The sequence below is a fragment of the Kogia breviceps genome, chromosome 14 (genome assembly GCF_026419965.1).
Source record: "Kogia breviceps isolate mKogBre1 chromosome 14, mKogBre1 haplotype 1, whole genome shotgun sequence".
Taxonomy (NCBI): Eukaryota; Metazoa; Chordata; class Mammalia; order Artiodactyla; family Physeteridae; genus Kogia; species Kogia breviceps.
Window position 1 is genome coordinate 62,465,549 of NC_081323.1, and position 20,202 is coordinate 62,485,750.

At 53.3% G+C, this 20,202-nt stretch overlaps 3 protein-coding genes across 7 annotated transcripts in view; 1 reads left to right on the forward strand and 2 right to left on the reverse strand.

Annotated features, from left to right (window-relative positions):
- The window catches only part of LITAF (lipopolysaccharide induced TNF factor), a 111,088-nt gene extending 102,522 nt beyond the window's left edge, over positions 1-8,566 (reverse strand). Inside the window, exon 1 of one of the 2 annotated variants that reach the window (XM_067013452.1) lies at positions 8,406-8,566. The gene's annotated coding sequence lies outside the window, so the exon portion shown is untranslated. The remainder of the gene's footprint in view (positions 1-8,405) is intronic. The other variant, XM_059036293.2, reaches the window with a different exon arrangement.
- A 153-nt stretch (positions 8,567-8,719) lies between these two features.
- SNN (stannin) lies at positions 8,720-19,479 on the forward strand. Its single transcript, XM_067011841.1, has 3 exons — positions 8,720-8,876; positions 15,936-16,027; positions 16,256-19,479. The coding sequence occupies exon 3, from the start codon at positions 16,352-16,354 to the stop codon at positions 16,613-16,615; it is 264 nt and encodes an 87-aa protein (XP_066867942.1). The 5' UTR covers positions 8,720-8,876; positions 15,936-16,027; positions 16,256-16,351; the 3' UTR covers positions 16,616-19,479.
- TXNDC11 (thioredoxin domain containing 11) overlaps positions 19,410-20,202 on the reverse strand; it is a 63,349-nt gene continuing 62,556 nt past the window's right edge. For all 4 annotated transcript variants that reach the window (XM_059036289.2, XM_059036292.2, XM_067011839.1 and 1 more), the window contains one exon: positions 19,410-20,164. In XM_059036289.2, the coding sequence (XP_058892272.1) occupies positions 19,522-20,164 (643 nt within the window). In that variant the 3' untranslated portion in view covers positions 19,410-19,521. The remainder of the gene's footprint in view (positions 20,165-20,202) is intronic.

The window sequence follows — 20,202 nt, forward strand, 5'->3', positions numbered from 1 at the left end:
TTCTCATTTTACAGATGAGGAAACTGAGGACCACGGAGATGAAGTATAAGATCGCAAAGGCAGTCCACGGGAGAAGCAGAATTTGAACTCAACATCCAGTGAACAATTTCCAGTACACTCAAGAATCCCAGTCGAACGTCCTGCCCCACTGTCCCCAAAATACATTTGTCACCTTACAAAAGCTCCTAAGATTATATGACCCATCCCTCCTTACACAAAACTCAACTCCAGATTAAGGGCTTAAATGCCCAAAACAAACAAACAAATAAAAACCACTTTAATATTTTTAGTAGGAATTAGAGGTAAATATCCTTTGGAACTTAATGAAGGAAAGGTGATAGATTATGGACTTAAATGTCAAAACCAAAGCTTCAGAACCCTTAGTAGGAAATATAGGTGAATATATTTTAGACCTGTGTTGACAAAGATGTTCAGCATAATTAGTGATCAAGAAATGCAAATCAAGATCTCAGCTGGCAACAATTTCACACTCAACTGGAAAACATTTTTAAATCTAATAATACCAAGTGTCGGAGAGGGTGTGGATCATACATGCTGCTGGCGGGACTGTAATTAGTGCAACTGCTACAACTGCTATATAAAGTACCTTGTTATCATCTCCTAAAGTGAAACATTCATGTATTCTGAGTCCCAGTGATTCCATTTCTGGGTAAACATCCCAGAGAAACTCTTGCACGCGCACCAAGAGCCACTTATGAGAATGCCCAAACAGCACTGTAAATTAGCAGACACCTGGACACTACCCAAAAGGCCACCCACAGGACGGCAGATGGGTCAGCCATGGTACACAGACCTAGTGGATATATGACACAACAGTTAAAACGAGTGAACCTCAATATGGTCCAATCTTAGCTATACATAGACTATTAAAGAAATTAAGCCCCATAAGAGTCAGACAGCTTGATACTTTTTTTTAGGTTATCTGGATTCCCTTTGTTATGGGTTGAATTGTGTCCCTAAAGAGAAACACTGAAGTCCTAATCCCTGGTACCTAGAAATGTGACCTTACTTGGAAATAGTGTCTTTGCAGACGTGATTAGTTAAGTTTAGATGAGGTCCTATAGGTTACAATGGGCCCTAAATCCAATGAATGGTGTCCTTATAAAGAAGAGGAGGTCCTAGTCGTAACAATCAGGCAAACAAAAGAAATAAAAGGCATCCATATTGGAAAGGAAGAAGGTAAATTATCTGTTCACAGATGATATGATCTTATGTATAGAAAACCCTAAAGACTCCATCCAAAAGCTATTAGAACTAATAAATGAATTCAGTAAAGTTGCAGGATACAAAATCAACATACAAAAATCATTTGTGTTTCTATATACTAACAATGAACTATCTGAAAGAGAAATTAATAAAGCAATCCCATTTACAATAGCATCAAAAAACGATAAAATACTTAGGAATAAATTTAACCAAGGAGGTGAAAGACCTGTACACTAAAAACTATAAGACAAAACAAACAAACAAACAAAACCCTGATGAAAGAAACTGAAGAAGACACAAATAAATGGAAAGCTCTCTTGTGTTTTTGGACTGGATGAATTAATATTGTGCGGGCTTCCCTGGTGGCGCAGTGGTTGAGAGTCTGCCTGCCGATGCAGGGGACGCAGGTTCGTGCCCGGGTCCGGGAAGATCCCACATGCCGCAGAGCGGCTGGCCCGTGAGCCATGGCTGCTGAGCCTGTACGTCTGGAGTCTGTGCTCCGCAAAGGGAGAGGCCACAACAGTGAGCGGCCCGCGTACTACAAAAGGAATGAATATTGTGAAAATGTGCAAACTATCTAAAGTGATCTATAGATTCAGTGCAATCCCTATCAAAATTCCCAGGGCATTTTTCACTGAAATTTTAAAAACTACCCTAAAATTTGTATGGAACCACCAAAGATCCCCAATAGTCAAAGCAATCTTAAGAAAGAAGAACAAAGCTGAAGGCATCACACTTCCTGATTTCAAGCTATGTTACAAAGCTATAATAAAGCATACTGGCATAAAACTAGGTGCAGAGACCAGTAAAAATGAAGAGAGCCTAGACATAAATCCACACATCCTGTATGTCATACAGTTGACATACAATCAACTGATTTTTGACAAGGCAACAAGAACACACAATGTTTGAGAAAGGACAGTCTCTTCAACAATTGGTGCTGGGAAAACTGAATATCCACATGTCAAACAATGAAACTGGACCCCAGTCTTCCACCACTCACAAAAATTAACTCAAAATGGATCAAAGACTTAAATGTAAGACCTGAAACCATAAAACTCCTAGAAGAAAATATACAGAAAAAGCTCTTTGACATTGGTCTTGGCAATGATTTCTTGGATAAGATCCAAAAGCACAGGCAATAAAAACTAAAATAAACAAGTGGGATTACATCAAACTAAAGAGCTTCTGCACAGCAAAGAAAACAATCAACAAAATGAAAGGCAACCTACAGAATGGGAGAAAACATTTGCAAACCATATATCTGACAAGGGGTTGATATCCAAAATATACAAAGAACTCACACAACTCAATAGCAAAAAAAAAAAAAAAAAAAAAAGTAAATAATACAATTTTTTAAATGAATGGGCAAAGGACCCGAATAGACATTTTTCCAAAGAAGACATTCAAATGGTCAATAGGTAGGTGAAAAGGTGCTCAACATCACTAATCATCAGGGAAAAGCAAATCAAAATCTCAATGAGATATCACCTCACACCTGTTAGGATGGATATCATCAAAAAGACAAGAGATAACAAATGTTGGGGAGGGTGCGGAGAACAGGGAACCCTCTTGTGCTGTTGGTGGGGATGTAAATTGGTGCAGCCACTGTGGAAAACAGTATGGAGGCTCCTCAAAAAATTAAAAATAGAACTACCACATGATCCAGCAATCTCACTCCTGGGTATATATCCAAAGGAAATGAAACCAGTATCTTGAAGAGATATCTGAACTCCCATGTTTACTGCAGTATTATTCATGATAGCCAAGATATGGAAACAACCTAAATGTCCTTCAGTGGATGAATGAATAAAGAAAATGTGGCATATATAGAGAATGGTGGTTGCCAGGGGTTGGGGGAAGGGGGAAATGAGGAGATGTAGGTCAAAGGGTACAAGAATAAGTTACAAGAATAAGTTCTGAGGATCTAAGGTACAGCGTGGTGACTATAGTTAATAATTCATTATTGTATACTTGAAAGTTGCTGAGAGTAGATCTTAAACATTCCCACCACGTGCACAGTTGTGCGTGCACACATACACACAAAAGGAGTTAACTATGTGAAATGACGAATATGTTAATTATCTTGATCTGGGTAGTCATTCTGCAATGTGTATTATATCAAAGTATCACACTGTACACTTTAAATCATATTTGGCAATTATTCCTCAGTAATGTTGGGGGAAAAAAGAAGAGGTGATGACACACAGAGGAGAAGGCATGTGAAGACAGAGGCAGGGGCTGGAGTGATGCACCTACAAGCCAAGGATTGCTGGCAACCACCGGAAGCCAGGAGAGAAGCATGGAGCAGATCCTTCCCTAAAGCCTGCAGAGGGAACATGGCTCTGCCAGCACCTTGATTTTGAACTTTTAGCCTCCAGAACTGTGAGAGAATACATTTCTATTGTTTTAAGCCATCCAGTTTGTGGGAACTGCTTCCAGCAGCCCTGGGAAGCTAATATAGCCTTTTAATAAAGTTAGTAAGAAGAAACTAACATAAAAAAATATACTTTGAGGGACTTCCCTGGTGGTGCAGTGGTTAAGAATCTGCCTGCCAATGCAGGAGACACGGGTTCGAGCCCTGGTCCGGGAAGATCCCACATGCCTCAGAGCAATTAAGCCCATGCGCCACAACTACTGAGTCCTTGCGCCACAACTACTGGAGGCCACGCGCCTAGAGCCCGGGCTCTGCAACAAGAGAAGCCACTGCAATAAGCCCGTGCACTGCAACGAAGAGTAGCCCCTGTTTGCCACAGCTAGAGAAAGCCTGCGCGCAGAAACAAAGACCCGACTCAGCCAAAAATAAATAAATAGATTTTTTTAAAAACCTATATATATATATATATACACACACACACACACACACACACACACACACTTTGAGGATAAAATCATACAAGAAGGAAAGCAGGGAGTAATGAAGACAGGACCCAAGGTGATGGGACCACGAGGTGGGGGATGGGATGGGGAAACCTCAAGACTGGACTTGGGCCATTGTTAGGGTTCTGGCTTTTGATTAACGGGTTACTTGGTGTGTATCACGTGATTAAAGTAACTGTGGAAATTTTTAAGAAAAGCAGGTCATGTAAGACCAAAGAGAATATGCCATGATCTGGATTATGATCAGTCCATCATTCTCTGCACCTGAAGTTTCATTAAAAAATTACTTAAAATCAAAATAAAGGGATCCCTGCACAGCTCACTGTCTGCCTGCTTCCATGTCTGTTGAGTTTCTCTGGTGCCAGGATGAGGCTGCATCCTCCCAGTTCGGGGCACACCTTCTCAGAGAGCCCCTGCCACCACACCTCTCACACTACTGTCTTTCCCTTTTGCCCTAGCACATACACTGTCTGATAACCCCTATAGTGTACTCATTTCTGTGTTTATCGTCTGTCTTCCCCCAGGAGACTGAACCCCGTGAGGGCTGAGTTTCCCGTCTGATTCACGCCTGTCTCCCCGGGAACTAGCACAGTGCTTGGCACAGAGGAGGTGCTCCATAAAGATTGGCTGAATGAATGAAAAAGTGAGTGAATAAATTAATGATTTAGTGAATGGGTGATTAAGGGGCGCCAGTGCCCAGGTGTACGTGTGTGTTTCGGGGGGTGGGTACCACATGTGGGAATGCAGGGCAGGATCAGGGCAGGGAGCACCTCAGGACAGCCCTGCCCTACCCCCTCCCCAAGTCTGCCCCTCATCACGCTGAAAACACAGACTCCAGGAATGAAGACCAGAGCCAACCCAGGCCACCCTCAACCCATGACAACCCAGCTGGACTCTTCCGGTCAACACAGGAGCCCATGGGATGTCTCCATCCCGGCCAGGGGCTCTGTCTGGCCCTGCAGTAAGAGGACTGGGCTGCGAGCAGCTGTGGGGTTCACCTCTGGCAGGTTCCCCACTTCAGCCATCCGTCTTCCACTGTCTTCACTGCTTCCATATCCCTGTACCATCTCCAGTTACTTCTGTTACATTTTGCTTTAAATTAACTCACTTATTTTTTTTCCCTGAATAGACTGAATTAAAAAGGAATAGTGGGGGAACCCCCTGGCAGTCCAGTGGTTAGGACTTGGTGCTTTCACTGCCGTGGTTCTGGGTTCAATCCCTGGTAGGGGAACTAAGATCCCGCAAAAAAAAAAAAAAAATTTTTTAATAAATAAATAAAAAGAAATGGGTATGTCACTATCAAAAATGGAAAAGCAATATTTGTGCCAAAAATAGAAAGTAACATAAACTGCAGAAAAACTACACGTTGTTAAATTCTAGATCAAGAGTGTAGATTGCCCAAAACTGTCAGCCTGAGGTCTGCTCCCTCCTGGTTAAAAGGGAGCCGAGCCAGTGCTAGAGAGATGCTAGAGAGATGTTAAAGCCACCCACCAGCAAGGGAGGATTTCTCTCCTTGACCAGGATTGCTGTGTGATTCAGAACAAGATGGCGCCCTCTCTGTGTCCCACCTAACCTCACCCTGCAGAACTCACCAGTGGCTCATTTCTCTCCCTTTGGGGAACTTCCCTCTGGCCAAGCAGTTTTCATTTCATTTTTAGGCCTGGAACCCTAAGAGCTGTGGGCTTGGCAAGGAGGCCCCACTGAAATCTCCCCAGAGGTTGGCTGATGCCTGTCTACTCCCCAGCAAACCCCTCCCTTGTCCCAGTCCCTCCAGTGCCCCAAGGGAAGCAGGCACAGGGCCAGCCTGGCACAGGGCAGGCCCGGCTGGGCCCCAGCAAGCCCCAGGGAGCCAGGGTGATCTCAGCCCTCGCCCTTAATTATCTTCTTGGCTAATGAGCATCTGAAAACCTCCATGTCATCTACAGGAGGACCCCTGGGATGCTGGGGGCAGGGAGATTCTACGGGCCAGATGTCACCAATGGAGGGAGGTGGTAGGGGCCCCAAGAGAGGAAATGGGCTTGGGGAGGGGAGCTATACTTCCTGCCTCTTTGTAGGGGAGAAAGCTAGGACTGGGGCAGGCAGTTACGGTGCAGTGGCGGTTAAGTGCAGGACTCAGCAGCCTACTGTGTGGGCTCAGATCCAGGCTTGTTGCGCACCATCTGTGACCTTTAGCAAATGCATTAGCCCCTTGCTGCTCAAAGTGTGGTCCCCAAACCATCAGTACCACCTGGGAGCTTGTGAGAAATGCAGAACTCGGCCCCGACCTACTGAGTAAGTATCTACATTTTAACAAGACCCCCAGGTGATTTCTGTGCACATGTGCCACTCTGTGTCTGTTTCCCTATCTGTAAAATGGGGATTAAAATGAATTTATGCATACATAGTGTTTAGAACAGGCTTTGCTGCTATTATTATTCATTCATTGTTATTATTATTGAAGCAACTCACTCTGGGCAAGAGGGATGACTGGACCCAGGTGGGCTTTTCCCAGTCCCCCACCTCTCAGGGTCCCAGAGGTGGGCTGTCACTTTGAAGACCAGGAGCCTGAGGCTCACAGAAATGCAGTGATTTGCCCAAGATCCAAATGGGGGAGCCCAGGTTCAACTCCATTACTGTTGAACCTTATTACTAATGTTAAGAGTGAGTGAAATTGTTTCCTCTGCACAAGTACTTGTGGTGCTCACAACCGCCCTGTGAGGTCAACTTACTGTCACCCCCATTTTTCAGATGATGAAACTGAGGGAAAGCGAGATTAGGGTGCTTTTCTAAAGCTACCCAGCAGGAAAGGCTGCACTGCAGCCGGGAAGTCTGACGCTCATCTTCTATGCTATGCTGCTTTCCCCCTCTCGGTTTTTCCTCCCAGAACCTGTTCCCCCAAAATGTCCCTGCTTCCCCTGTCATTTCTTTGACAACCCTGGCTCCGGGGCTCCAAGCCTGCTCCTCTCAAGTGCTCACCACTAATGAGGTCTTTGGCTACTTGAGGTTGGGACCGCAGAGGCCGCTGAAACTGGCTCTGTGGGAAGAAACTGCTTCCTTTCACCCTGGGCTCCCAGGTGTGGCTAATGAGGCAGGAGCCCTTGAGGGCCGTGCTGCGCAGACTCAGGAGCAGGAATTGTTCTGGGCTGTCTGGCTCTGGCCTCTGGGAAGCTGGCCTGGAGCTGGAAGCTCCTCTGCCTCTGTCCCCTCTTTCTTTCCCCTCTTACAGCTCACATCCTGGGCCTGGCCTCTTGGCTAGGGCGCAGCAGGGCCAGACCTGGAGGTCTGCAGTCTGCCCATTCATTCATTCACTCGACAGGCATGCAATACACTCTTGCAAACATAAAATTTTGCAATGCACAGGCGGGAAAATAACAAAGGGACCGCGCTAGGTGGAGATCAGGGAGGGCCCTCTGAAAGACAGGAGTGGAAGAATGTTTCAGCTGAAGGAAACAGCACAGGCAAAGGCCCAGAGGTGAGAAACAGCTTGGCACATTTGAAGCAGGAAGGAGAGACCAGCGACAGTGTGGAGACTATGGCCTTGAGAGCTGGGCCCTCCATCTTCTCCCAGAGGCCTCTGCTTGAGGCTGGCAAAGACATTTCCAAACAAGACTCCCAGCTTCCAGGATGGGGGCTCCACCTCCCCGCTCCTGCCTTCCAAGCCAGAGGTGGCGATAAAGGGAACTTGGGTCACAGAGGTCTTGAAGTACCCACCCTTGCCCCTCTGATGGGCCCCGGATGGCCACAAGGGGGAGTGTCCTCCTGCTGGACCGCCTTCTTGGATGGACAAGTGGACTAACCTGCAGCAACTCCCAGGCAGACAGGCGTGGCCTCCAATCCTGCCTTCATTATATGCGGGCTGTGGTACTTCAGCACTTTGGAGCGTCAACTGGAAAATGAGTAGCTCTTCCTTTCCCCGTTGTCCCCGTGAAATGTGTTGAGAGCTGAGTACAGGGCATAGCTCTTGGTGAGGGCCTAATCGCGAGGTTATTAAATTAAATAACCATGACTATAAAAGGCCAAGAGGCTGCAAATTCCCCACAGCTTCAGCCCGCAGCAAAATGAGAGCTCTGTGAGGGCAGGGTCCTTATTTGTCTTGTTCGTGGCTGTACCCGCGACCACTGGTGTACCCGGTACATGGTCGGTGTTCCATAAATGTTGAATGAATGGAGAGATGGATGATGAATTAATGAACTAATAAACGAGTGAACAAGCAGCTCCCTCCCCAAGGAAGGACATTTAAATTAGGGGTCCTGCCTATCTTTTGCTCCTGCCCGGGATGCTGCCGCTCCCTGCTTCCGGGCAGCATGCCACACTCTTACCTGCTGTGCGCCTCACTTTTCCCCTCCGTAAGCTGGCGGGAGTAAGGGGAGCCTCTGGGGGGTTGGAGGCAGGGCTCCCGGACTGGGCCTCTCACCCACCCGCGCACAATCGGCGCGCTGGGAGACCGAGCCCGCGCCCCGCCCCCAGTTCTGCCAGCTGCGCTCAGCCCCCGCCCCGCGCGCACGTGACCCCGCCCCGCCCCGCCCCGCCCCGCCCCGCCCAGCCGTCCCAGCGCGGACTCCCATTGGCTGTTCTAGGAGGGCCCTGCCCCCGTCCGGAGCAGAGCCGGAGATACCCCGCCCGTCGCAGAGAGGGGCTCCTGCGTCTGGACTGTGCGCTGCGGCCGGACCCGGCTGGCTGGCTGGCTGGCTGGCGGCTGGCTGGCTGGCTGGCAGGCGGGCGGGCGGAGCCGGGCCCGCGGGGCTGCGGGACGCTCGGGGCTATCGGGCCGGGCTGCGGGCGGCGCCATGGTGAGAGGGGTCGGGCGGGCCGGGCGCTCGGGCCCGGCGGGGGCCTGCAGTAGGGGAAGGGGCCGCCCCGGATGGGGTGGGGGCGCGCGGGCGTGCGTGGGGGGGGGGGGTGTCTGCGGCGGGGGAGGGGCAGCCGGGGCGGGGGCGCGGCTTCGGGGGGAGGGTCTGTTCCGGGGGGCCGCGCCCGCGGGCGGGGGTTCTTTGTCCGCTGCGCTGCAGCGAGATCGGGACAAAGGAGGCGGCGGGGGGCGGCGGCGGCTTTGCAGGGAGCTGGTGTCCCCCCAACCCAGTGCATGCCCCTCACCGCGGCCCGCAGTTCTGCGCCCCAGGCCGGCCGCGGGTCTCCTCTGGACGCTTAGGGATTTTTTCAAATAACAGGAGGCGGGGATCCTGGCAACCTCCAGAGTGGTCAGGAGGGCTGCAGGGGGTAGGGGTGGGGGTCCTGGCGATGCCTGGCGCCCATTTCACAGGTGGGGAAACTGTGACGGGCTGCGGCGTTTGGTGCCCGGTTCCGTCGGTGGTGACTGCGCGGTGTGGGCATGACTGAGTCTCGTAGTCCCCCGTTCCCTAAGCTTCCCCCGCGCCAAGTCGAGCCGACTGGAGTTGCCTCTCCAGCTGTCGTTTCCCCTCCAGCTGTCGCCCCCTGGGCCGAGCTCCTTCCTCCCTCCAGCCTCGCTTAGCTCTTTGGTAGAGTCCGGGAGAAGACGGAGTCGCCTGGCAGGGTTAAATGAGAGGGTGCGTGGAGCGCGCCTGGCACTGCGCCTGCACGTCGCCCGCGCTTGGCACGCGGGAGCTGCCAGGGCGCTTATCATCCCTGTGTCCCCAGCATGGAGCCGTCCACCCCAGTCACCCAGACTCTTCGGGTGGGGGCGGACTGGGGTTCACTTGTCCCCCTTGGCCCCTCAGGCAAGGGAGCGGGGAGGCGGGGGTCAAATAATATGACATTTTAGTGTCAGAATTGAAATCCCGGATTCTGGATCCAGGCTCCCTGGGTTTGAATCCCTGCGTAGTTACTTTTGGGCTGTGTGACCTTGGGCAATTGATTTAACTTCTCTGGGCCACAGATTCTTTATCTGCAAAGCGGGCATAGTAATAACTCTAGGGTTGTTTTGATGCTGAAAGGAGATGATCTGTGTGAAGTGTTCAGCCCAGTGTCTGGCACATAGTAATTATTGCCAACTTTTGCCAGGCGTCTACTGTTATTACCAAAGTTGTTTGGCAAGTGAGCTGAGCCTGGGGCAGCCTGTGAGAATAACCAGTGGCTGATTCACAGGGTGGGGGCACAGGAGACTTGCACCGACCTTGGGGCAGTCCCTGGGGTTCTGCCTGCGCCAGCTTCCTCTTCTGCACAGGGGAACCTGGTGGGTGCTGGCGCGAGTTTCCTCTCCGGGAGAACCGTGGTGTAATGGGTGGGTGGTGGAGGGTGAGGTGACACTGGCCGCAGAGCTGGGCACAGCCCAATGATTGTCAATCTCTCATCCGCATTCCCACTGTTCTTGCCCTGACTTTTGGAGGGAAGGGGCCTGTGTGATGCTTCCTTGGGTTCCAGCACCTGCTCAGGCCTGGCACAGAGCAGATATGCCACCTGACCCCTTGTCATGCCCCGTCCTCGCCACAGTCCTATGTTTCTAATCAGAAACTGGGCAGGAAATGTTTCCTGTTTGTGAACTGGGGTCCCCTGAAGAGACAGAGCCTGGTTTGCTGGCACACCTGATAGATGGCTTTGTTGGGGGAAGGGGCATGGCTTCACCCCTGTGGAGGTGGTGGGTGCCCTGTAAGCAGGGCAGCCCCAGAAGGTGGAGGCTGCGGGGGGGGAGGGGTGGCAAGCTGGTGTCCAGCTGGGCTGAGTGACACTCATGATGTGCCCAGTTAAGCGAGAAGAAGGTGGCAGTGTGTCCCTGAGGAAGGCGGTATTTGTGGCACTGGGCCTGGACCAGGCCCTGTACCCTCCTGGGAGCAGGTCCTTTGGGGGGAGTGAGGGGCGACCCTGTGACACCCAGGAAGGTGTGGTGCCTGGTGACACACAAACCTGGTGGCCCCATAGCCTTTCTGTTTTCACATTTCTTATCACTTCTCAGCCTCCCCACAACCTGGCGGCTGAGGTCAAGGCCTCTTTCCCATTTTGCAGGCTGAGAAACTGAGGCCATTAGGAGCAGCTTGCTTGGCTGGGTCACAACAGCTAATGATAGTGAAGTGGAGGGCAAAGGAGGGGACTCTAATCTGCTCTGCTGCTGGCTGGGCTCCACTGGGCCTTGAGTGTGTGAAGGGACCTGTGGAGTGGGGTTAAGGCTTCATTTTGGGGTCCCCTGAAGAGGCACGGGTAACTAGAACCCAACCCAACATCGGGGAAGACCTAAGCCGTGGGCCTCCGACGGCAGCAGGACAGTGGGGGACGCCTGTGCTCAGCTTGCTGGTGGCCGATGCAGAGTCTGTCCTTTGAACTCGTCAGTGGTTGGGGGTGGGGCAAGGGAGAGGTCAGAGGGGTGGTGTCGGCAGACGCTGGGCTCTAAGCTGGGCTTTAGAGCCCGAGGGAGGTGGGAGCGGGAGGGCGGAGGGAGGGTGGAAGGAGGGTGGAGGATTGGCACTGTGTGTTTGGGGGATCCAGATGGCCTCGGGCTTCCAGTGCCAGCTTTCGTCCTGACTGAGGGAGCTGGCAAGGAGATGCTACGGAGGTTGGGGGAGCATGGCCTGTCGCCCACCCTTAGAGTGCCTGGAGACTACAGTCCTCGGCTGTGCTCTGGCTCCCAGGCTGGCCTGACCCTCTGCACTTAGAAGACCCCTCCCTTTATTCTGCTGGGCCCCACTTCTGGGTCCCATCCTCCTTTATTCTGTCCAAGGTCACTCTTGGACGATCCATTCAAGCTCTCCACGCCTTAGTTTCCTCACCTGTGAAACTTGGATGGTAACAGTGAGCAGCGCTAGCCACCGGCTTGTTGGGAGGAGTAGATGATGGTATGGAGTAAGTGTTAACTGCTTTGGTGATTGTTCTAAGGGGGTCCAGGTTTCCCATGTGCCATCCTGGGCGTCTACCCAGCCCAAGCTGTGGTCCTCCGCGTCCTGCCCTGTGTGCTTTCCTGGATCAGGGTGAGGGGTCAGCTGACTTGCAGGAGACATCTTAGCTCGGAGGGGCAGGAGGGAGGCCCTGAAGAGATGAAGCAAGGGGTGGGGTCCAGCCCAGGCCAAGAGGGTTCAGAGGGAACTGGCCAGCTGCCCTCATGCTTCAGGTTCCTCTGGGATCTGCATCTCGGTGGCATCTTCCCTCCCCTCCCCTTCTCTCCCCTCCCCACAGCTCGTGCAGGGACAGCTGCCCCTCCGTGGGCTTGGGCCAGGCCTGCCTGGGACCCACTTGCACACGTGGCTCCTGCCCCCATGCTCAGCCTGCAGCCTGTCCTTCCACGCAGGCTGCCGGCTCCCTTGAGGGGACCCGTGGTGGCTTTGAGATTCGGCGGCATTCGGGTGGGGGCTGCTGACCGTGATACCCATGCAAGCAAGGTCTCCTCTGATAACTGCCTCCCCGGGCTTGGAGTGGTCGGTCAGCAGACATTTATTGAGCACCTGCTGTGTGCTGGTAATAGGGCTGGGGATCCAGCAGTGGGCAAGATGGACAGTGCCCTCCTGCAGGCTCAGAGCCCACTGTGGGAAGGAGACGGCAGCCAGGGAAACACCTTCCCTGACCCAAGAGAATTTCAGGTGGCAGAGTGCCAGGAAATAAGAGGAAGTAGTACGAGACGATGGCCGGGGCAGTAGGGGGGGCTGCGGCTGGAGCCTGGGTGATCTGGGAAGGCAGCCCCCAAGACGCACCTTCTGAGAAAGTCCCGTCTGATGGGAAGGAACCAGTCACGGGACACTCAGGGAAGAACACTCCAGGCAGAAGGAACAGAAAGTGCAGAGGCCTTGAGGTGGGAGGCAGAAGGGTATGATGAAGCTGGGGAAACAGGGAATTTGGATTCTCTGCTGGTACCAGGGAGGGTTCTGAGCAGGGGATGACATGATCAGATTTTTTAAAAGATAGGTTCTCAGGAAATACTTGCTGAGTGAAGGAACAAACACATTCAATGGAGGGCCAGGACCGCAGGCAAGGCATGACTGTGGCCTGGTCACCTGGCTCTGCCCCCTCCTCCTGACCTGGGGCGGGGGCAGCAGACAGGGTTTTGAGGTCACCTCTCCTCTCAGAGGATCCTTGGAGCTGGGGTTAGCTCTGCCTCAGTTTGCTGGTTGGTCGTTGGTCCCGGGACTGCTTGTTCCCCACCCACAGGACCCAGAGGCACTTCCTGGGCTCCTCAGCTGGTTTGGCCCCTGGGGTCCCCCCTCCCCAGGTCTTGCTGCCATTGTTTGATTTCCTACTTCCTGAACCACCCCCCTGCTCCCTAAACACACACACTTCCCCTTCTAAATTGATACTGACTTGCCTTCCTGTCCAGGAACCCAGGGGGAGGGCAGGCACCCCAGCAGGCGCTGGACACAAGGGCCAGTGGAGAGGGTGAGGTGGGGAGGGACAGGCAGCTAGGGGTGCTTCAGAGCGGGCTGAGGGCACGGGGGTTGGGGCAGGTTCACCCAGCTGCAGCCAGCAGGCTCTCTGGGGGTTGGGGGGATCACCTGCTCCATGTGGAGGCCCAGGAGGACAGGCTGAGCAGAGTTGTGGGAGCTGATGGTAGCCCTGATGGTGGCAGGGGAGAAGCCAGGAGGACCTGTGCACTGGGTGGGCACAGAAGTGTGCAGGGCCACTCACAGAGCACACAGCCCAACAGGGGAGGCAGGTGCCAACCCCATGGCCCTGACACAGAAGCCAGGGTTGCACATTGAGGCTGGTGCCCTGGAGGGAGGGGAGGAGGGAGTGCAGCCACAGGACGAAGAGGACTTCCTGGATCGCGGGGTTAGGAAGGCTCCCCAGCTGAGCTGGAGTTAACCAGGGCAGCCTCCACATGTTGATGTTTGTCTGGGGTCTTTGGGGGAGCTGTCCCATGCCATGTGAAAGGTTTACCAGCATCCCTGGTCTCCATCCACTTGATACCAGTAGCACTCCCACACACATCAGCTGTTATAATCAAAAATGTCTCCAGACGTTGCCAGATGTCCCCTGGGGGCATAGTTGCCCCCACTTGGGAACCACTGCACAGGGTAAGGGGAGCAGAGCATTTGGGCAGAGGACCTGGCTGGGCAAAGGTCTGCAGGTAGGAAGGAGCGTGGGGTCAGTGGAAGAGGAGCAGGGGTAGAGATGCTTCGTTAGGCCCCGTAGGTCACTGTAGGGACTTGGGGTCTTTTCTCTGAGTGACAGGGGCACTGGCTGCAGTGGCCCCCACAGGTGGACCAGGGAGCCTGTTGAGAGTGATGGCAGTGGCTTGACCCTGGGGGCAGTAAGAAGGGGGCAGACTCCAGGGATGTCGCCCCCTCCTGACTAGGACCCCTCTGCACAGGTGGGCATGGGAGCAGGGCAGTTCTGGGGGTCTGTAGGGTTTTCTCAGGGCCCGGTCCCCAGACAAACTCAGGTGCATTGACTTAGCTGCCTTTGACCTTCAGGCGAACCTGGCTCTGGGGTGGGGATGGAGGGCTCCCTGGTGTGGATAAGAATCATTTCTAATTAAGGCTGTCATTGCTCAAGGAGGGCAGGTCCCATCCTGTCTGAAGGGAAAACCTTCCGCTTCCAATGATATATACCTGCACTGATGTCTGTCTTCTCCAGAAAAACCAGATTCAGACAGCTGAGCCTGTGCCCAGGCGTCGCAGGTATCCTCGTAACCAACTGGGTGTTAGTTACTATTATTTACTCCGTTTATGGTCAGGCAGGAGAAACTTTTTTTTTTTTTTTTTTTTTTTTTTTTGCGGTACGCAGGCCTCTCCCGTTGTGGAGCACAGGCTCCGGACGCGCAGGCCCAGTGGCCATGGCTCACTGGCCCGGCCGCTCCGCGGCATGTGGGATCTTCCTGGACCGGGGCGCGAACCCGTGTCCCCTGCATCGGCAGGCGGACTCAACCACTGCGCCACCAGGGAAGCCCCCAGGCAGGAGAAATATTTAAAGTGCAAGGTCTTGGGACCCAGGGGAGCCACCACCTCCAACCTCAGTGGGTTGTCGCTGTCTGGGCATTGGGGCACGTACACCCCCTCCCTGCCGCCACCCAAACCAGCTGATATCCAGCTGCAGCCACCGGCGGCTCCCTCCGCTCCTCGCACTTGCCAGCGGGCCCTCCTGCCTTCAGAGCCTTAGCAGACGGTGTTGCCCTGCCGGGAACGCTCTTCAGGGGCTGGCTTTCCCGCACATCTGGGCATCAGCATCACCTCCCTGAGTTTCGCCTGCCTCGCCCAGTTTAGCATCGTGGCATCTGGTCCCGTATGTTCCCAGCATTACATTCCTGCATTTGTAGTGACAGGTGTTTGGCATATTGACCCGTTTGCGGTCTGACTCCTGCACCAAGATGCCAGCAGAGGCTGGTCTGTCCCTCTCTCCCCTGCCCTCCTCTTAAGTTTTTCCAGAGCCAGGTCAGCTACAGCTTCTTTGTGGGCAAAGGCTGTTGTCAGCTGCACTCTCTCACAGGTGTTCCTGAAGACTAGTTGAGCTATATATGTCCCCTGGTCATGAGAGGGGCTGATGTCATTTCCCTGCTTTTGAATCCCTCATCTCTGGCCGTCTTGAAGCACTTTATTTTTAAAATTATTATTATTTTTAAAATTTATTTATTTTTGGCTGCATTGGGTCTTCGTTGCTGCGCACAGGCTTTCTCTAGTTGTGGTGAGTGGGGGCTGCTCTTCGGTGCGATACGCGGGCTTCTCATCGCGGTGGCTTCTCATGTTGCGGTGCACGGGCTTCAGTAGTTGTGGCTCTCAGGCTCTAGAGCACAGGCTCAGTAGTTGCGGCGCACGGGCTTAGTTGCTCCACGGCATGTGGGATCTTCCTGGACCAGGGCTCGAACCCGTGTCCCCACATTGGCAGGCGGATTCTTAACCATGTGCCACAAGGGAAGTCCTTGAAGCACTTTCAATCTGTGAGCAGTTACTGAACACCTAGTGGTGCTGGACTTCTAGAACATTCACCTTAAACAGACCCTCTTTCAACCTCTGTTGCAGTGGTGACGGAGGTCTCGGGTGCCCCCTCTCCTGCCTGTCGGGTTCGTGGCTGAGCGAGGATGACTGCCTGTCTGGTAGCAGAGGCACTGAAGGTATTAAATGGAAGTGGGTGGGTTGAGTGAGGAGAACGCTGGTGTCATCGTGAACAAAAAAAACCCAGCAAATGCCAACCAGCCTGTTTCTCACTAGGATGAGGGCAGGACCGTCAGGCTTAAGAACTGATTAAAAATAGACCCCATGGAAGAGCAAGCCCGAGCGTGTGAGCTGTCAGGGCCCCCGGCGGAGTCCCCAGTGTAGCCTCATCTTGCTCTTTCTTTCAGGGCTCTCGTGTCCAGCCTGGGTTCCAGCCTTGCTGAGCCGTCCCCATCAAGACCTTCCTGCAGAGGCCCCCCCCCACCCCGGCTCAAGTGCTAACCATGTCCATCATGGACCACAGCCCCACCACCGGTGTGGTCACGGTCATCGTCATCCTCATCGCCATCGCTGCCCTAGGGGCCTTGATCCTGGGCTGCTGGTGCTACCTGCGGCTGCAGCGCATCAGCCAGTCAGAGGACGAGGAGAGCATCGTGGGGGATGGCGAGACCAAGGAGCCCTTCCTGCTGGTGCAGTACTCGGCCAAGGGACCGTGCGTGGAGAGGAAGGCCAAGCTGACCCCCAACGGCCCTGAAGTCCATGGCTGAGCTGGGATGCGGAGGCTCCTGGGCCTGTCTGCCGCCAGCCAAGAGGTGCAGTAGGAGCGAAACCACAGACGTGCTGCCATCTGAGAGGAAGGGTTGACACTTGCTGGCATGGCCTCGCCGGACTTCGTCATCGCATGCACCGACTCCTGGGGTCCTGGCGGTCCTGAGCCAGGGCTCAGGGGCACTGGGCAACCCCTCAGCCTCCTGGTAGGACTGCCCATTGCAGGCAGTGGGCAGGCCTGACCTTGCTGGGGCTCATGGCCCCACAGCGCTTTTGTTACTTGAATGTTTAGCTGAGCCTGTTTTTGATGGAGCTACTACTGTAACGCGTGAACTCACAAGCCTGTGAACTGTAAATAGGCCCCAGAGCACGTGCTTAAGCCTCTTTTGCTGATTTTTTAAAAAATATAGAGCACATGGGACTGACCGTACTAACGCTGAGCTGAGTCAAGGCGGGAGAGAGAGTCTTGGCCTTGTAAGGCCCACATTGCACTTGGCAGGGGCCTCAGATACACGTGTGTATGTAGAGTACGTGACACGTCGGCTTTAAGTCTCGCAGCTGACCCGTTGGGGTGCTTTGGCGACTTCTGCTTCGTGAGCAATGAATGGGAGCAGCAGCACGTCCCGCCCCCTCCTGCTCTAGGTAAATGAGGTTGTTAAATGCCAGTTCCTGTTGCTAGTGGAGTGATTGCAAGGAAGCTACTGCAGCTGCTTGGGAGCCGGTGAAGGACAAGTTAGGGCACGAGGCCCAAGTCCCGAGGCTGCCAGGCGTCCTAGTGGCAGAGCAGTTTCTGGCCCCCATGGTCTTGAGCATGCTGAGCACCCTGACCCCCACCCAGCTTTACTGAGCACAGGCTTCGCTAGAAACACCAGAGCCGCGGTGGCTACCTGTATCCCAAACCCGGTTGGCCTGGGAAGGAGAGAACATTGTGGTTTTTGTTTGTTGTTGTATTTAATATTTTCTGCACTGGAGGGGGCGGCGGGGGGCGCTTGGTTTCTTCCTCCTGCCCTTTTCACAAATTCGCTTCCTTTCCTCCCAGATTCCCACCCACCTGCTGGGTTCTGGATTTCATTTTCCTCAATGGGCCACCTAGAAGGAGGGTCCCCTGACCTTACTCTGAGAGCGCCAAGTGTCACTTCTTGTGTGCCTGTGCACACAGGAGCCCCCAGCAGCCTGTGCTTAGTGGGCACCCAGGGGAGGAGGCTGGGGGAAGAGCGAGTTTCAGGTTCAGGATTTGGTTTTCACAAAGGTGAGGAGTTTGGTGGCTCTTGGTCAGGCCAGTGATTCCCACCCTGCCCCTCCGAGATGTCCCTTGTGTATACTTCAGTGAACTTGCTTAGGTTTTTAACCCCACCACTGTAAGCACACCCTAAACTATGATTAAAATGTGATTTTTGTCTGCATCCTCGTGAATAAACTGGAGGCCAGCCCTGGGTGAGCTGGGGAGCGCTGGCCCTCAGCACTTGAGCCGCCTTGCCAGCAGCGTGGGCAGGGAGCTCCCAGGTGGCCAGGGGCTGCCCCCCATTCCCAGCTCCCCCTCAAAGCTCTGGCCTCCTGGTCAGGCAGAAGGCGGCTCCTCTGGCCTCATCCAAATCTCCTCTAAAAAGCATGTTGAACTAATCAACTTTCTAGAACCCCTAGTAGGGAGCTTAAGGAATACTTCTTTTAGCGGCGTACCCCTAAATTAATGGTCAAACATTAAGGTGTAGCTTGGGGGGAGGGAAGGAGTAGCTAGTTAGGCCATTTGAGCTGAAGGCAGGATTGAGACAGCACCAGGTGGGCTACTAAGGAATCCTTAGAAGGCATCCGGACTTTAGTACAGGGGAGGAAATGCCTTTGGCCCCCACCTGGGGATGGCCAAGCATGAGTCAGGCTGGAGGCCAGCAGAAGGCCCTGTAAGCAGCACACAGGGTGCGGGCAGGGGGAGGGGTCAGAAGTTCTACAGGGGTCAACTGGAAGGTCAGGGAGGTGTGTTTCCTAATGAAGGACATAAGAAAAATGGGGCAGGTGTAGGGGTGTTCGATCCATTCCCCTCACATTTCAGAACTTCAGGCTTTCTACCTCTACTTTCTGCAGCTGGCAGCCTGCACCTAAGGCTGTCTATCCTTTACCCAAGTAACCGAGGAGCTCCCGGGACTTGCATTTTCAGTCCCTGAGCCTGACCCTGAAAATGACCATTGCTTGACTTGTCAAACTCGCCCTTGAGCTTCTTACCGTGCCGGTGCAGTTTCGGTTTTGAAAAGATGAGGTATCTCTATCTCCTCAGTTTCACTCCTGGAGGTTCCTTATCCCACGACATCTGTGCCACTTGCATCAGGCCCATCAGCACGGTGTCAGTGCCAGGTGAGGGTCACGGGCATGGTGGAGCACTAGTGGGGTCTCTGGAGGCAAGTGGAAGTGCCTGCAGAACTGGTGACCAACCATATAACAGCTCTCACTGTTCTTGGTCAACAGCTACTTTTTTTAGCATAGACACCAGAGCCACACACTCAAATGGCTTAGTTAAGTTATGACCTCTCATTGAATTCTTTCTGAATAGCCCAACTGTTGCGTCCAAGTTTTCTGACTACTCAGTCAGGACATGAGCCTTTCGTTCTGCATGTCATCGCAGAAGCAACAGCAGGGGGATGGGGAGGGAACGCCGACACTGAGCCACTAAAATATGGACTAACTTTTCAGACAAATCTTCAAGTGGACTGTGCTACTGTTTTTCTCTCAAAGCTACCAAGTTTGTGCAATAAGTGGAGGGGATGTCATCCCTGTTCAATAAAAGCTGAATGACATTCAAGCTGATTTTCTAGACCACTGAGAAAATCTTTATTTACAATAAATTTCAATAAAATTTGCATAAATATATTCGCAATGTACAGTCTTCACCTCTGATTTCTTTGTGTCATTTTCAGAGTTAGTCTGTCCTGTTCTCAGTGCTCCTTTCGGAGGCCAGCGTGGAGCTGACGTTGGAAGGCGGAGAGTTGCTGGCTGCTAGCCGGGGGGTGCCCGAGGGCTTGTGGTAGTCCGATCGCACCTCATCCAGGGGAGCACGGTCTTCGGCCCTGTCCCTGCCCTCCAATCTCTGCTCCATGGTGGCCACCAGGATCTTGAGCCACGTGCTCTCGGTGAGGAGGTTCTCCGAGGCATCGGCCAGCTCCTGGAGCTTGCGGGCCACCTCCTCAAGCTCCCGGGTTTTCTGCTCGTAGAGGGCCTGCAGCTGCTCGCTGTGCAGCTGGAGCAGGCTGTGCTGCCTCTCCAGTGTGTGCTGCTGCCGCCGCAGCTGCTGCTTGTCCCTACGTGTGCTCGAGAGCCGGGCCTCCACCTGCCCCTGCGCCTGCTGCAGGGCGCTGATCTCTGCCCTCAGCTTCTGGATCTCTCGCTCCAGATGGGAGATGTGCCCCTGCTGCAGGACGGCCTCTCTCTGAAGACACTCTTTGGTAGGAGGGTTAACCAAGTTCTGAGGGGCAGAAGCAGGGTCTGAGTGATGCAAAATGAACCTCAGCAGATTTGGAAGGGTGATGGGAAGGTCTTCGGGGTATTTCACACTTAGGTCCTTTCTGGAGAGAAAGGGAAAGGAGTCAAAGATAAGAGAGTC